This window comes from Rattus norvegicus, chromosome 1 (genome assembly GCF_021556685.1).
Source record: "Rattus norvegicus strain SHRSP/BbbUtx chromosome 1, alternate assembly SHRSP_T2T, whole genome shotgun sequence".
NCBI classification, from domain to species: Eukaryota; Metazoa; Chordata; class Mammalia; order Rodentia; family Muridae; genus Rattus; species Rattus norvegicus.
The window spans coordinates 222,895,344-222,912,725 of record NC_141534.1 but is presented as its reverse complement, the minus strand read 5'-3'; the positions used below and the strand labels follow the sequence as shown (position 1 = coordinate 222,912,725).

At 37.1% G+C, this 17,382-nt stretch overlaps 1 protein-coding gene across 1 annotated transcript; it reads right to left on the bottom strand.

Annotated features, from left to right (window-relative positions):
• Window positions 1-13,462: 13,462 nt before the first annotated feature.
• On the bottom strand, window positions 13,463-14,386 carry Or5b102 (olfactory receptor family 5 subfamily B member 102). The gene is given in 1 exon segment (NM_001000757.1): window positions 13,463-14,386. A coding segment is annotated over 1 exon segment (924 nt).
• Window positions 14,387-17,382: the final 2,996 nt, after the last annotated feature.

Here is a 17,382-nt window from a genome sequence, read left to right as displayed (position 1 = left end):
GGAGAATCTATTTTCAACCCATATGAGAAATAATTTTAAAGTACATATGTATATTCACACTTAATTATGTGTTTTATAAAGTTTCATTACATAAAAAGTTAATAATACATTTCTTTCTGACTTTCTCAGACTTACTAATTTATTTTCCCTACCCCTGCTCTTTCTCTCTCAATCTGTCCCATTCTCTCTCAATCCCTCTCTCTCCCCTAAGAAGCAAACATTTTGGGGCTGGGGATTTAGCTCAGTGGTAGAGCGCTTACCTAGGAAGCGCAAGGCCCTGGGTTCGGTCCCCAGCTCCAAAAAAAAAAAAAAAAAAAAAAAGAAGCAAACATTTTACCATGAAATAACTAGTATATAGCTATTCTGCACTCTTTACCCATGGATATCAAAGCATGTAACTAACCCAAATTCAGAGTTATGAAACTCAGTCCCAGTAGATATATCTACAAAACACCTTTGTACTTATTTACTCAGGGAACATTACTGAAAATGGTATGGAATAATTGTAAGATCAAGAGAATCAGATAGTAATATTAAAACTATACCTAATAACATCAATTACACCTAGTAACATCAAAAACTACACCTATAAAGTCTCACCCAACATGGCTGACCAAAGATGAGCAAGGACACCAATGAGCATAGAAAACTGTACAAAGAAAATCCCACATACACAAAGTTCTATAGACAACTGAGAAAAGCTGGAACAGAAGTACTATTCCCAGGGGAAACGTAAATCAAAATAACATGCAATACCAAACTGTCAGAAACATACATACAACTAACATTATTCAGAATACAATGGTGATATATATGAATATATATATATGTATATAGAAGTACATGAATGCATACAATATTAATTAGTGGGAAAAAACAAGATATGAATTTGAAATAGAGTAAAGAGGAGAATATTAGAGTATTTGGAGGGAAGAAAATTGAGGGATAAATGATCTAATTATAATATCAGAAAGCAAAAGCAAAAAGAATTTCAAAAAAGTTGGTTTTTAAGTTACTTTTTATACAGCCTTCATTTAACTAACACTCCTTCTCTTTGTGATCATTCCGCATCCCTTCTTAAACTTTAACAATCTTAGTACATTCAAATTGCTAAAAATAATAGATATTTTATGGATTATTAGTATAGATTATTTACAAGTATTTGAGTACTATATGTTCTTTGTTCTGCAATTAGATGAGAACATTTAGGTTTTCATTCCATTCCCTGTACATTGTGAATACCACTACAAGGATTGTTTAGCACCTTGGTTTGTTGTTCTTTTCAAAGAGATTTCATTTCTTTTTTAAGTGTTTTTATTTTTATATATTCAACAGTCTACTAACCTATATTCTAGACTTCACTTCTCTCATCATAGTGTGCTTCCTAAATGAAATCAGAAGTTTTTTTTTTCAAGACAAGGAAATTTCTTTTCACTTTTTAAATTATCTCCAATGATTAAATTGTACTAGAATTAAAATTCAAATTCATTTCCATGCATAAGAACCTCATGATTGTCCCTTGTATATGTTCTGATCATCTCAACCCAACCATCTCTCTTATTCATGTTCATTAGAATTTGATCATCATGTTCTGTTAATTTTCAACAAGTCAACTACCTTCATACTGCAAGACTCCATATTTGCATGGAAGAATTACCTCCAACTTTCACTTGCTTACTCTCATTTTGGCACTTCATGGTAAAGTTTAATATGGTATTTGTCAGAAACCACGCACACCTATCCTATAGTAGACAAGCCTTACATGGCCAGTGTTCCATTTAATTTTAAATAGCATTTGTAGACAACGGAAGTTGTATAATCCATTTGCTTTGTGTATGTGCTTTTTCTTAATAGTTTTCTGCTCAGTTTGTCCATCCTTGCTCTGAAACTGTGTGTCATAAAAGTAGGAACTTTTCTGCACTGTTGGGTAGAATACGATAATAAATATTGTCTGAATAAGTAAATATACCTACAGGTGTGTGTGTTCCTTAGATCCCGGTGGTGCAAGTCTAAAATCCCAAGTATACAGCAGACTGAGGAAAGAAGATATTAAGTTCAAGACCTCCCTAGGTCACAGAATGAGTTCAAGGGCAGCATGAATATTTTAACAAAACACGCTTTCAAAATCTTAAGAAAAAATGAAAAGGTGAGTGGCAGTGAAACTGTAGTTCAGGGGAAGTGCACATGTATAAATTGTACAAGGTTGTCACATTGATTCCCAGTACTGACAATGTGTGTGTGTGTGTGTGTGTGTGTGTGTGTGTGTGTGTGTGTGTGTGTGTGTGATGAGAGTAGAAAAAGAAATGGGGATGAATGAAAGAAGTGGGACCAAAAAGACAGGAAGTAGAAAAAGAGAGAATTAGAAAAGAGAAACAATACATACTTCCTAAACATAAGTATATGTATATGGTATGGAAGCAGGAGAGATACTACTGGATAGAAGGGAGGGAGAGAGAGGACAAGAGAAAGCTATGAATATGAAAGAAAGCCAATGGTGTGCATATATATATATATGTGTATATATATATATGTATATATATATGAAAGTGCTATGATGAAACCAATTATTTTGTAGGCCAACTAAACATATTAATAAGAGAAAAATGTATACTTGGTTTTATTCTTCCTTGTGTTGAGAAGGCCTTCTAACCATTCGGCAATTAGATACTCTTCTCCCTGAATAAAATCATCCTCTCCCTTTGTCTTCAGTCAAATGTCTGGAAACTGAAATGCAGTATAGTTATTCACATTTTCATTCCCCTTTCAAAAAGCATAATAGGATATTTGCAAACAACAATCATGTTATCTAATAAATATAATTTAAAAAGTAAGTGAATTTACCTGTCTCATAATGGATGTATTTATAAAGTTAAGGAAGAAAACAAATGAAATATTCAGGAGAACTTTTTATTTTAAAAATTTATGCTAAAGTAGAAAGAGGCTTAAGAGAAAAGATGAATTAATTTGAAAGGTAACTGTATGTCACCTAACCCAAACTTCTACTAAAAAGAGGCCCCACCCCTATAATATCCTTACAACTTTTCCTTGCCTACATTCACCCTATTACCTCATACAACAACCAATGCCATGTTTGAAAACTTTAAATAATGGGCTGATTCTTTCCAATAATGGATTTAAGCTTGCCTCTTCAAAACTTTTACCACATGTCTACAAATTACTCTGTAATTCATAGTGCTAAACAGCCACTATTTAGATGTTGGTTAGTGTCCAGAGTGATTATATTTTCACAGATTTATTGCAAATAAAGAAATAAAAGTTTTGCACTGATATCCTTTCATGTTTCTGTTATCCCAAATTTTCTGCCATATTTTATATGGGGATATACTCTGCAATTGGGGAATTAATCTAGTTTACTTTAAGATTTTTCCCAGTGGGTTGAATTCAAAATTAAGCATTACATTAGGTTTTTGTTTATTGTTTTTTTTTCATTTCTTTATCAGCAAATTTTCTTACAATATTCATTTCTTTTTCGTGTTTTACTCAGTAGCAAAATATGGGATGCGCCCTATAATTATATATAATGGTTATATTAATCTATGTTCTAGCAAGAAGTATACAGCAGTTACCTTTCCCATGTCTTTGATATAGTGGTTTCTGTGTTAAGGTGACAACTACTTGTGGTATAATGCAAAGCTTAAGGATGTATGGTATCATGGACTGACTCTGGACTCTGACCTAATAGGAAGCAATGAATATCCTGGTAAGAGCACCAGTGGAAGGGGAAGACCTGGGTCCTGCTAAGACTGAACCCCCAGTGAACTAGATTGTTGGGGGGAGGGCGGCAATGGGGGGAGGATGGGGAGGGGAACACCCAAAAAGAAGGGGAGGGGGAGGGATTAGGGGGATGTTTGCCGGGAAACCGGGAAAGGGAATAACACTCAAAATGTAAATAAGAAATACTCAAGTTAATAAAAAAATTAAAAAAAGATGTATGGTATCATGCCCAGATTTAACATAAATACTGGGGATCTAACTCATGATCTTAAGTTTGTACAGCAAGCACTTTACCCACTGACTTATCTCCCTAGGTTCAAAATTTATTCTTTTCTACACATTCATGAGATTAAGGAAGCTGGTAAGTCATGTACTAAGTCATTTATAAGATGAAGAGCCATAAAAAGTAGCTGAATGATTCAACTTGAGCTCAAATACATGATAATGAGGAAAGGAAAGTGTAATTATTGTGTCTTGGAGGATGAAGAAATAAGAGTGTAAGGAAGTGGGTGTGTATAAAATTCATTCATATAGCCCAAATAGGTGTGAGGAGACAGGGGCAAGAAAAGACTGGGGGACGGAAATGCAAATTGACTGGAGTAGGAATCTATGATTATTAGCTGGGAGACTGGGATGGGAGAACATACCTGTGGGGATGTCTCCAGCTGAGATTCTTACCTGAAGTGACCACCTTTAGTAGCTAGGCAGGACTTCCACCGGAGAAATCCAGCCACAAAATATTCAACTGAAAATTTGTCTTCTCTACAAGTTGTGCAGGGATGGAGCAGAGACCAAGGGAATAGACATCCAGTGACTGCCCCAATTTCAGATCTATCCCATGTGAATGATCAAACTCCAAAAAATATTAGTGATGCTCTACTATACTTGTAGATAGGAACCTAGTTTACACAGTAGCAGATAGAGGCATATGAAGAGAACCACAACCAAACACCAAGCAGAGCCCAGGGAATCTTGAGTAAGAGTCAAAGATAGAAGTGCAAGTCAGAGAAGTCAAACACACCACAAGAAGACATACAGAGTCAATTAACCTGGGACCATGAAGACTCACAGAGCCAGAACCAACACACAGGGAGCATGCAGGGGCTGGACCTAGACCTCCTACAAATTTGTAGCAAATATACAGCTTTGTCTTCATGTGGATCACCTGACAACTAGAGAGGGGGCTGTCTCAATCTCTGTTCCCTGCCATTGGACTCCCTTCTGTACTCTGTAGACTGCCTGGTTGGGCCTCAGTGGGAGAGGCTGTACCTCATCCTGCTGGGAATAGATGCCCCAGGGTGAAGTGGTACACAGGGCGCCTCCCCTTCTACTAGGATAAGTGGAGGGACAACATAGGAGAGATGAGTAAGGTTAGAACTTGGAAGAGAGGTAGGATGGGGCTGTGATCAGGATGTAAAGTGAATAATAATATATAAAAAAATAAAGAATAAAGTAGCATCTAAAAGTTCCCATGACTTTTGATTCTATTCAACTGAGTGTTCAGTGGATTGGAAGATTATAAGGATTGACATTTTTAACTAGGTCTTCCTGTTTCAAGAATTACTCTTAAATAAAATATCTTATTTTATTTATTAAAAAAAATTTTTGTTATGTTCATCTCCATGTCCCTATAAAAAGAGCACAATTAACTGAACATAAAAGTGTAAACACATAACAAATCCATGTCATATTGCTGGAAATTTCTAACATCCACATGTATTAGTTTTCTCACAAAACCTGAGGGTGTCTTCACTTTAAAAGACTTTATATCCACAGCTCCCTGCTGCCAAACATCGTGGGAGAGAGAACTCCTAGCCCAGACAAGTGGATAATCCTGAGACAGCAGGGCAGGAGAGACCACCACTTCTGCCCAACTTTGCCCACATCCCTGGCCCAAGAGGAAACCGTATAGGGCCTCTGGGAACAGGAACATAGGGGCACTCAATCTGCAGGAGCCCTGTGGTCAAGCCTGTGCCTGGATCTGAAGGGACCTGGTCAAATAGATCCCTGCACCCAAATCCCAAGGGAGGAAGAGCTAGACCTTCAGAGAGGCAGACATCCCTAGGAAACCAGAGGAGACTACTCTCTGCCCACATTTTTTACTCTAGAGGAAAACGCCTAGCACCATCTGGGCCACCTGTGCACTGTGACCTCGGAGAGGGAGGAGCAGGCCCTTCTGGTTGCTGCCCTCACAGAGAGCTGAAATCCAGCCTAAAGGATTGACTCCAGACCCGAGAACTTTTCTCGGGCCAACTTTTCTGCTTCAAGTGACCTGCCTGGTGGACTCAGGACACACGCCCAGAGCAACAGCTGAAAGCCAGCAAACAAGAATGACTATATATCTGAAAGCAGAACACTCTGTCCCCATAACTGGATGAAATAAAACAGGAAAACAGGACGACAGCACTCCTGAAACACAGGCCTAAAGGACGGTAAAGCGACTGCCAGAAATAGCAGAACAAGGTAACACCAGAGTCAATCTGATGGTGAGAGATAAGAGCAAGAACCCAAGCAACAGAAACCAAGACTACATGGCATCATCAGAGCCCAATTCTCCCAAGAAAGCAAACACTCACTAGCCAAACACACCAGAAAAGCAAGATCTATATTTAATTTTTTTAAATTTTTTTATCTTCTTTAACTTGAGTATTTCTTATTTACATTTCGATTGTTATTCCACTTCCCAGTTTCTGGGCCAACATCCCCCTAACCTCTTCCCCTCCCCTTCTATATTGATGTTCCCCTCCCCATTCTCCCCCCATTACCACCCTCCCCCCAACAATCGCGTTCACTAGGTGTTCAGTCTTGGCAGGACCAAGGGCTTCCCCTTCCACTGGTGCTCTTACTAGGCTATTCATTGCTACCTATGAGGTTGGAGCCCAGGGTCAGTCCATGTATAGTTTTTGGGTAGTGGCTTAGTCCCTGGAAATTCTGGTTGCTTGGCAGTGTTGTTCATATGGGGTCTCAAGCCCCTTCAATCTCTTTCAGTCCATTCTAAGATTCTTTCAACGGGGATCCAGTTCTCAGTTCAGCGGTTTAATGATGGCATTCGCCTATGTGTTTGCTGTATTCTGGCTGTGTCTCTCAGGTGAGATCTACATCCGGATACTGACGGCCTGCACTTCTTTGCTTCATCCGTCTTATCTAATTGGGTGGCTGTATATGTATAGGCCACATGTGGGGCAGGCTCTGAATGGGTGTTCCTTCTGCCTCTGTTCTAAACTTTGCCTCCCTATTACCTGCCAAGGGAATTCTTGTTCCTGTTTTAAAGAAGGAGTGAAGCATTCGCATTTTGGTCATCCTTCTTGAGTTTCATGTGTTCTATGCATCTAGGGTAATTCAAGCATTTGGGCTAATAGCCACTTATCAATGAGTGCATACCATGTATGTTTTTCTGTCATTCGGTTACCTCACTCCGGATGATATTTTCCAGTTCCATCCATTTGCCTATGAATTTCATAAAGGCATTGTTTTTGATAGCGGAGTAATATTCCATTGTGTAGATGTACCATATTTTCTGTATCCATTCCTCTGTTGAAGAGCATCTGGGTTCTTTCCAGCTTTGGACTATTATGAATAAGGCTGCTATGAGCATAGTGGAGCATGTGTCTTTGATATATATTGGGGCATCTTTTGGGTATATGCCCAAGAGGGGTATAGCTGGGTCCTCAGGTAGTTCAATGTCCAATTTTCTGAGGAACCCCCAGACTGATTTCCATAATAGTTGTACCAGTCTGCATTTCCACCAACAATGGAGGAGTGTTCCTCTTTATCAACATCCTCGACAGCATTTGCTGTTACCTGAGTTTTTGAAGATCTACATTTAAATTCACATTTGATCATAATAATGGGGGACTTTAAGAAAGACATAAAGAACTCCCATAGAGAAATGCAGGAAAACAAGAAGTAGAAGCCCTCAGAGAGGAAACACAAAAAGCCCTGAAAGAATTACAAGAAAACACAAACAGGTGAAGGAATTGAAAATGGAAATAGAAACAATAAAGAAAGCACAAATGGAGACAACCCTGGATATAGAAAACCAAAGGAAGAGACAAGGAGTCGTAGATGCAGGCATCACTAACAGGATACAAGAGATAGAAGACAGAATCTCAGGAGCAGAAGATTCCATAGAAATCATTGAAATAACTGTCAAATATAATGCAAAGCAGAGAAAGCCACTGGTCCAAAACAGGAGATCCAGGACTCAGAGAAGATCAAACCTAAGGATAATAGGTACAGAAGAGAGTGAAGACTCCCAGCTCAAAGGACCAGTAAATATCTTCAACAAAATCATAGAAGAAAACTTCCCTAAACTAAAGAAAGTGTTGCACATAAGCATACAAGAAGCCTACAGAACTCCAAATAGATTGGACCAGAAAAGAAACTCATCCTGTCACATAATAGTCAAAACACCAAATGCACAAAGTAAAGAAAGAATATTAAAAGCAGTAAGGGGAAAATGTCAAGTGAAATATAAAGGCAGACCTATCAGAATTACACCAGATTTCTCACCAGACACTATTAAGCCAGAAAATCCTGGACAGATGTCATACAGACCATTAGAGAACACAAATGCCAGCCCAGGTTACTGTATCCGGCAAAGCTCTCAATTAACATAGATGGAGAAATCAAGATATTCCATGACAAAACCAAATTTACACAATATCTTTCTACAAATGCAGCCCTACAAAGGATAATAAATGGTAAAGCCCAACACAAGGAGTCAAGCTAACCTTAGACAAATCAAGAGACTAATCATATTGCAACAAAACAAAGGAAAGCACACAAACATAATCTTACATCCAAATAAGAAGATAACAGGAAACAATAATCACTATTCCTTAATATCGCTCAACATCAATGGACTCAATTCCACAATAAAAAGACACAGATTAACGAACTAGCTACATAATGAGGACCCAGCATTTTGCTTCTTACAGGAAGCACAACTCAGAGACAACAGATAGTACCTCAGAGTAAAAGGTTGGAAAACAACTTTCCAATAAAATGGTCTGAAGAAGCAAGCTAAAGTAGCTTTTTGATTTTCAACCAAAAGTCACCAAAAAAGATTAAGAAGGAACTTCATATTCATCAAAGGAAAAATCCAACAAAGTGAACTCTCAATCCTAAATATCTATGCACCAAATACAAGTGCACCTACATACATAAAGAAACCTTACTAAACCTCAAAGCACACATTGCACCTCACGTGATAATAGTAGGGGATTTCAACACCCCATTCTATTCAATGGACAGATCATGGAAACAGAAATTAAACAGAGACATAGACAAAGAGGAGTCATAAAGCAAATGGACTTAACAGATATTTATAGAACATTCTATCCTAAAACAAAAGGATATACCTTCTTCTCACCACCTCATGGTACTTTCTCCAAAATTGACCATATAATAGGTCACAAAACAGGCCTCAACAGATACAGAAAGATAGAAATAATCCCATGCATCCTATCAGACCACCATGTGCTAAAACTGGTGTTCAATAACAGTAAGGAAAGAACACCCACATATACATGGAAGTTGAACAATGCTCTACTCAATAAAAACCTGGTCAAAGAAGAAATAAAGAAAGAAATTAAAGACTTCTTAGAACTTAATGAAAATGAAGGTACAACATACCCAAACTTATGGGACACAATGAAAGCTGTGCTAAGAGGAAAAGTCATAGCTCTGAGTGCCTGCAGAAAGAAACAGGAGAGAGCATATATCAGCAGCTTGACAGCATACCTAAAAGCTCTAGAACAAAAAGCAGCAAATACACGCAGGAGGAGTAGAAGGCAGGAACTAATCAAACTCAGAGCTGAAATCAACCACATAGAAACAAAAAGGACTATACCAAGAATCAACAGAACCAAAAGCTGGTTCTCTGAGAAAATCAACAAGATAATAAACCCTTAGCCAGACTAACAAGAGGGCACAGAGAATGTGTCCAAATTAAGAAAATCAGAAATGAAAAGGGGAACATAACAACAGAATCAGAGGAAATTCAAAAAATCATCAGATCCTACTACAAAAACCTATACTCAACAAAACTTGAAAATCTGGAGGAAATGGACAATTTCCTACACAGATCCCAGGTATCAAAGTTAAACCAGGAACAGATAAAACATTTAAACAACCTCATAACTCTTAAAGAAATAGAAGCAGTACTTAAAAGTCTCTCAACCAAAAAAAGCCCAGGTCCAGATGGGTTCACAGCAGAATTCTATCATACCTTCATAGAAGACATCATACCAATACTATCCAAACTATTCCACAAAATTGAAACAGACAGAACGCTACTGAATTCCTTCTATGAAGCCACAATTACCCTTATACCTATACCACACAAAGACCCAACAAAGAAAGAGAATTTCAGACAAATTCCCTTATAAATATCGACGCAAAAATACTCAATAGAATTCTTGCAAACCAAATCCAAGAACACATCAAAACAATCATCCATCATGATGGCATCATCCCAGGGATGCAGGGATGGTTTAATATATGGAAAACCATCAGCATAATATACTATATAAATAAACTGAAAAATAAAAACCACACGATCATTTCCTTAGATGTTGAGAAAGCATTTGATAATATTCAACACCCCTTTATAGCAATAGTCCTAGAAAAAACAGGAATTCAAGGTCCATATCCTCAACATATGAAAGGCCATATACAGCAAACCAATAGCTAAAATTAAACTAAATGGAGAGAAACTTGAAGCAATCCCACTAAAATCAGTGACTAAACAAGGCTGCCCACTCTCTCCCTACTTATTCAACATATTTCTCAAAGTCCTAGCCAGAGCAATCAGACAACAAAAGGAGACCAAAAGGATGCAGATTTGAAAGGAAGAAGTCAAAATATCACTATTTGCAGATGATAGGATAGTATACTTAAGTGCTCCCAAAAGTTCGACCAGAGAACTACTAAACCTGATAAACATCTTCAGCAAAGTGGCTGGGTATAAAATCAACTCAAATAAATCAGTAACCTTCCTCTACACAAAAGAGAAACAAGCTGAGGGAGAAATTAGGGAAACGACACCCTTCATAATAGTCCCAAATAATATAAAATAGCTTGGTGTGACTTTAACCAATCAAGTGAATGATATTAGAAGAACTTCAAGCCTCTGAAGAAAGAAATTGAAGAAGACCTCAGAAGATGGAAAGATCTCCCATGCTCATGGATTGACAGGATTAGGATAGTAAAAATGGTCATTTTACCAAAAGCAATCTACAGATTCAATGCAACCCCCACCAAAATACCAATCCATTTCTTCAGAGAGTTAGACAGAACAATTTGCAAATTCATCTGCAATAACAAAAAACCCAGGATAGCTAAAACTATCCTCAACAATAAAAGGACTTCGGGGGAATCACTATCCCTGAACTCAAGCAGTATTACAGAGGAATAGTGATAAAAATGTATGATATTAGTACAGAGACAGGCAGATAGACCAGTGGAATAGAATTTAAGACCCAGAAATGAACTCACTATGGTCACTTGCTTTTTGACAAACGAGCCAAAATCATCCAATGGAAAAAAAAAAGGTAGCATTTTCAGAAAATGGTGTTGGTTCAACTGGAGTTCAACATGTAGAAGAATGCAAATTGACCCATTCTTATCACCCTGTATAAAGCTTAAGTCCAAGTGGATCTAGGACCTCCACATCAAACCAGATACACTCAAACTAACAGAAGGAAAAATGGGGAAGAATCTTGAAAACGTAGACACTGGAGAAAATTTCCAAAACAAAACAACAATGGCTTAAATTCTAATATCAAGAAATGACAAATGGGATCTCATAAAACTACAATGCTTCTGTAAGACAGAGGACACTCTTGTTAGGACAAAATGTCAACCAACAGATTGGGAAATGATTTTTATCAATCCTACAACTGATAGAGGGCTTATATACAAAATATACAAAGAACTCATGAAGTTAGACTGCAGGGAGACAAATAACCCTATTAAAAATGGGGTTCATGGGGTTGGGGATTTAGCTCAGTGGTAGAGCGCTTGCCTAGGAAGCGCAAGGCCCTGGGTTCGGTCCCCAGCTCCGAAAAAAAAAAAAGAACCAAAAATGGGGTTCAGAGCTAAACAAAGAATTCACAGCTGCGGAATGCTAAAAGGCTGAGAAGTACCTAAAGAAATGTTCAACATCTGTAGTCATAAGGAAAATGCAAATCAAAACAACCCTGAGATTCTACCTCACACCAGTCAGAATGGCTAAGATCAAAAACTCCAGCGACAGCAGATGCTGGTGAGGATGTGGAGAAAGAGGCACACTCCTCCATTGTTGGTGGGATTGCAGACTGGTACAACCATTCTGGAAATCAGTCTGGAGGTTCCTCAGAAAATTGGACATTGAACTACCTAAGGACCCAGCTATACCTCTCTTGAGCATATACCCAAAAGATGCCCCAACATGTAACAAACACTTGCTTCACTATGTTCATAGCAGCCTTATTTGTAATAGCCAGAAGCTGGAAAGAACACAGATGCCCTTCAACAGAGGAATGTGTGGTACATCTACACAATGGAATACTACTCAACTATCAGAAACAATGCCTTTATGAAATTCCTAGGCAAATGGATGGAACTTGAAAATATCATCCTGATTGAGGTAACTCAATCACAGAAAAACACACATGGCATGCAGTCATTGATAAGTGGATATTAGGCCAAATGCTCAAATTACCCTAGATGCACAGAACACATGAAACTCAAGAAGGATGACCAAAAGGCAGATGCTTCAGTCCTTCTTTAAAATGGGAACAAAAATACCCTTTGGAGGGGATAGGGAGGCAAAGGTTAGAACAGAGGCTGAAAAAATGCCCATTCAGGATCTGTCCCACATGTGGCCCATACATATACAGCCACCAAACCAGGTAAGGTGGATGAAGCAAAGAAATGCAGAATGACATGAACCAGATGTAGATCTCTCCTGAGAGACACAGCCAGAATATGGCAAATACATATGCAAATTCCAGCATCAAACCCCTGAACTGAGAACGGGACCTCCGTTGAAGGAATCACAGAAAAAAAATGAAATTACTGAAGGGGCTTGAGACCCCATATGAACAACAATGCCAACCAACCAGAGCTTCCAGGGACTAAGTCACTACCCAGAGACTATACGTGGACTGACCCTGAGCTCCAACTGCATAGGTAGCAATAAATAGCCTAGTAATGGCACCAGTGGAAAGGGAACCCCTTAGTCCTGCTAAGGCTGACCCCCAGTGAATGTGATTGTTGTCGGAGGGCGGTAATGGGGGGGAGGATTGGGATTGAAGTACCCATATAGAATGGGAGGGGGAGGGTTTAGGGGGATATTGGCATGGAACCTGGAGAAGGAAATAACCTTTGAAATGTAAATAAGAAATACCCAATTTAATTAAGATGGGAAAAAGACTTTATATACACTTGCTTACATATATTGATAGGACAGAAGAAATATTATATGAAAAAGGACTGAATATCATAATGTAATAAATTAAGTTTTTCACAGTCTGACCTAAAGTTATCATAGTCATGTTATTTATTTGTTACTCTTCTGAATAAGGTGATTGCTCTGAAAGGCAGCACAGTTTTGCAGAGGTGAAGTCGTCACTTCAAGTTCTTGAATTTGGTACAGGGTTAGAAAATGTGATTCATAATAATAAGATGAATGTATCCAAGTGTTTTGTATTCTAAAAACCTGAAATCAGAGGTATAAACATCATCTTGACCTCAATATAATCTTTGTGAAAGCACTTTTCACATCCCTGTTCCTCAGGCTGTAAACCAGAGGATTCAACATGGGGATAATCATAACATAGAACACAGATGCAATTTTGTCAGTGTCCATAGATTGACTCGAGCTGGGCTGCAGGTACATAAATATGATTGTCCCATAGAAAATGGAGACAGCTGTGAAGTGTGAAGCAAATGTGGAGAGAGCTTTGTGATATCCTGCAGCTGAATGCATCTTTAGTATGCTAGTAAAAATGAACATGTAGGATATTAAGATGAGTATAAGGGCAAAAAATATATTGAAGCTGGCTACATAAACAAAAGTAAGTTCATTAACGTGTCTATCAGAGCAAGATACAATCATGACTGCTAAAACATCACAGAAAAAATGGTGGACCACATTGGATTCACAGAAGGAGAGACTGAATGCATTCACAGTATAGATGGAAGCATTCAGGAAACCACAGATATAACAGCCAATGACTATACATACACATACACGTGTCGTCATGGTGGTGGCATAGTGTAGGGGCTTACATACTGCTACATAACGATCATACGCCATTGAGACTAAAAGGTAGTTTTCCACATCAGCAAAGTTTGCAAAAAAGAACATCTGAGAGGCACAAGCATTGTAAGACATGATCTTGTCTCCTGTAAGGAATCCAGCTATGACATTTGGAGTTACTGTTGAAGAGTAACAGAAGTCCACTAAAGACAGATTACCTAGGAAAATGTACATGGGGGTGTGAAGCCGAGAGTCTGAAAGAATCAAAAGGATCAGCCCCATATTTCCAATAATGGTGATGGTGTAGATCAGGAAAAAGGTGATGAAGAGGGGAAGCTGCAGGTCTTGGTCATTGGTGAGTCCCACCAGGACGAAGTATCTCACTTCTGTCCTGTTTTCCATCAGTGATATCAGTTAATCAACAGAAGGCCTTAAAATTTTTAACAGAGATATAGTAGAATAATGGTTTGAAAAGATAGTTCATTGGTTACAGCCCTGGATTTGTAGTCCAAAATCCCAGCATCTACAGAACAGCTCACAATTGTCTGTAATCCAATAGAAGGGGATCTGTCTGACACCTTCTGGCCTGCTTAGGCAGGAGGCACACATTTTGTATAAACATACAAGACTAAAAGATAGTTTTCCACATGGTGCCTATACACATAGAATTATTTTTAATATTTAAGAATAGAGTAATAAAATAATTAGAATCTGTAAAAATTTAATTGATATTCTACCAAAAGCCAAAATTATATATATGTATACCCAACATAGAGAGTTTAGTAACTGTGAAAATTGTTTTTCTTAATGTGCTATGTATCTATGACCTTTTCCTGGACTGTAAAAACTAACACTACTGTACATAACTGACAAAACATAGTATAGAAACAGTCTGTGCTCTATCAATAGCATAATGACTTTAATAAATTATTATTACATCCAAGTAAATTGTCCTGCACAAAAATTACAAATTTTCTACATTTCTGAATGACACAATTACCACTTTCTATTCTTGATCTTGGTTAACTATTAATACATTGCAAGCTAACAGTCTAAAATAATTTGACAGTTATACTGAATATTGTTTTTATTTTGTTTTATCACACTGAACCAAGTGACACACTATGTGGTAAGTTCTTCTTGGTGACTACATAATTTTTCTCATTAACTGTCAATTGAACAAGTAATCCTTAACCAAACCATGAAATGTTTCTTCTGAATATTAGAATATTATAAATGAAGTACTGAGATCTGGATTGCATTTTTACATTTTTCTACATACATTTCCATGCTTTTAATATAACCTATGTAGATACATTAATAGCATTAATAGGGATATATTAAGAATTATGAAGTTATGACTAGGTCACAAACAGCTTTAATTTTAACCAGCATTGTTTAACACTAAAATTGCTAGTTTTCTTGCACTTACAATGTTCAACCACAGAATCAGTTTGAAATAAAGTTCTCAGAAAAACTATATACCAGATCATCCACTACCCAGAAAGCACCTACCTTCTCTAAATATCATTTTTCCATCTGCAAAACAAAGACAGTAGTGAGGCCTACTTTGTGATATTATTGCAAAAATAAAAGAACATAACACAGGCAATACAGTGCTGGCTGCTAACACAGCTTAGTGTATGGTACTGATCATGATACCATTGCTATGTGATAGTAGCATAGAAGTCTTTTATTCTGGGTAAGTTAAAAGTCCTGAAAGTTCTTTCTCCATATTGCCCTTTCAGTGCTTGGTCCACCAGTATTGCCTGTGCCTTCTCATGATCCTTGGTTTGTTTTCACGCTAAGACTGTGGATGCTGGTCATACTATTTGATATGGACTATTCTTTTGTAAAGTTTCATTATTGTGATCCTTAATTTTAAATACAAATTTCTTCCTTTCTTAATTTTTGTTTTAATTTTCTCTGAATATCATCCAACAGAGAGAACAGAGACCAAGATAGCCCAGTTTCCTAGTGAATTGGATTGTTAATCTCTGATTTATGTAGTTCTTGTAGTCTAATGATGCTTGAATTTTCTTGTTTGGCTTAGCATATTTGGAAGGATATCTACCCTATTAACTATTATTTGCTATCATATTTGTGTTGAGCTTTTGCCCACTTTATTTATGTATCATACCTTGAAAACATTTAAGTTGCAAATATTACCTCATATAATAACTGTCTGCATTGTATCATATACAAATGGAGTTTTATGTGTGCACATGCATGTGCAGGTGTGTGAGAAATAGAAATGAAGTATTCTTTATTACTCTATCCATAAGAATATAATTCATAAGATTATATTCTTATAATCTAAGAAGTTAAATGAGAGTCTCAATTTTGGAGAACACTATGAGAAACATTCATATACAAATTATATACAACCTGACCTCAGGTCATAAGATTTTAAATGTCACTGAGAGAGTATTCATTTATGTCCAAGCCTTAATCAGTGTCCAGAAAAATGATTTTATCTTCTGAGTCTGTGCCTTTTTTGATGGTTTCTTCCATTCAACTGACTGAAGCATACACTAAACAACATAAAATTTCATCAAGCATCTTCTATTTTCTATTCTTAGAGGAATTTTAAATATTTGAATTATCAAAATTTCCCAGTGTTTTCACATTTATACTTCAACTCAGCATCTCAAAACTAGTTTTAGATTAACCTTTAGCCTATGAACTCTTTTAGACCTCTAAACTATTTTTAAACATCTGTTTTCAAACAGCTTACAGTAGTTTTCACAGACTATTTATTTTTGGAATTGTCCTCAATGGCTTGTAAATGCCCAGTTTATAGCAGAATAATTACTATAACAGTTACACTAAAATCTTAAAAATCTACTATGTAATATTTCTCAAATATTCTTCTTAGGAAATAACTCCAGCTTTTCTAAAGCAAGAGGTCAGGACAGAATTTCCACACAGACCAAGTCCTGAATTCATCATGCATTCCTCATCTTTCCTTGGAAGTGTCACATACCTTTTTATCCAGAATACATACTACAGGAAAAGAAGACACAATCGCTTTTATAATTCACAAGTTGTGTCTGAATAAAAAAAAATATAGGAGACAGTCAGAGAACTCATGAAGAGCTTACCAAATAAAAGTGAAGCAATGTGACTTTTTATGTTTGAGTGTTTTTTTCTCACATTTCTTGAAGGCTCATAGCTAATCTTTGAGTAAGTCCAAAAACCTGCATATGTTAACAATTACTGCAGCCAATAAAATAAATAGCATCTAATGGAGAATAACACATAGTTATTACCCTAATGAGTCAAATCAGTATTTCAGAAACTAGTACATGGAGATGTGAGGAGAATTTTAGACACTCACAGAGCTCTGGAGATTCCTCCAGAGTATAGCTGAAAATCCTCATACTGTTTTCTTAGGG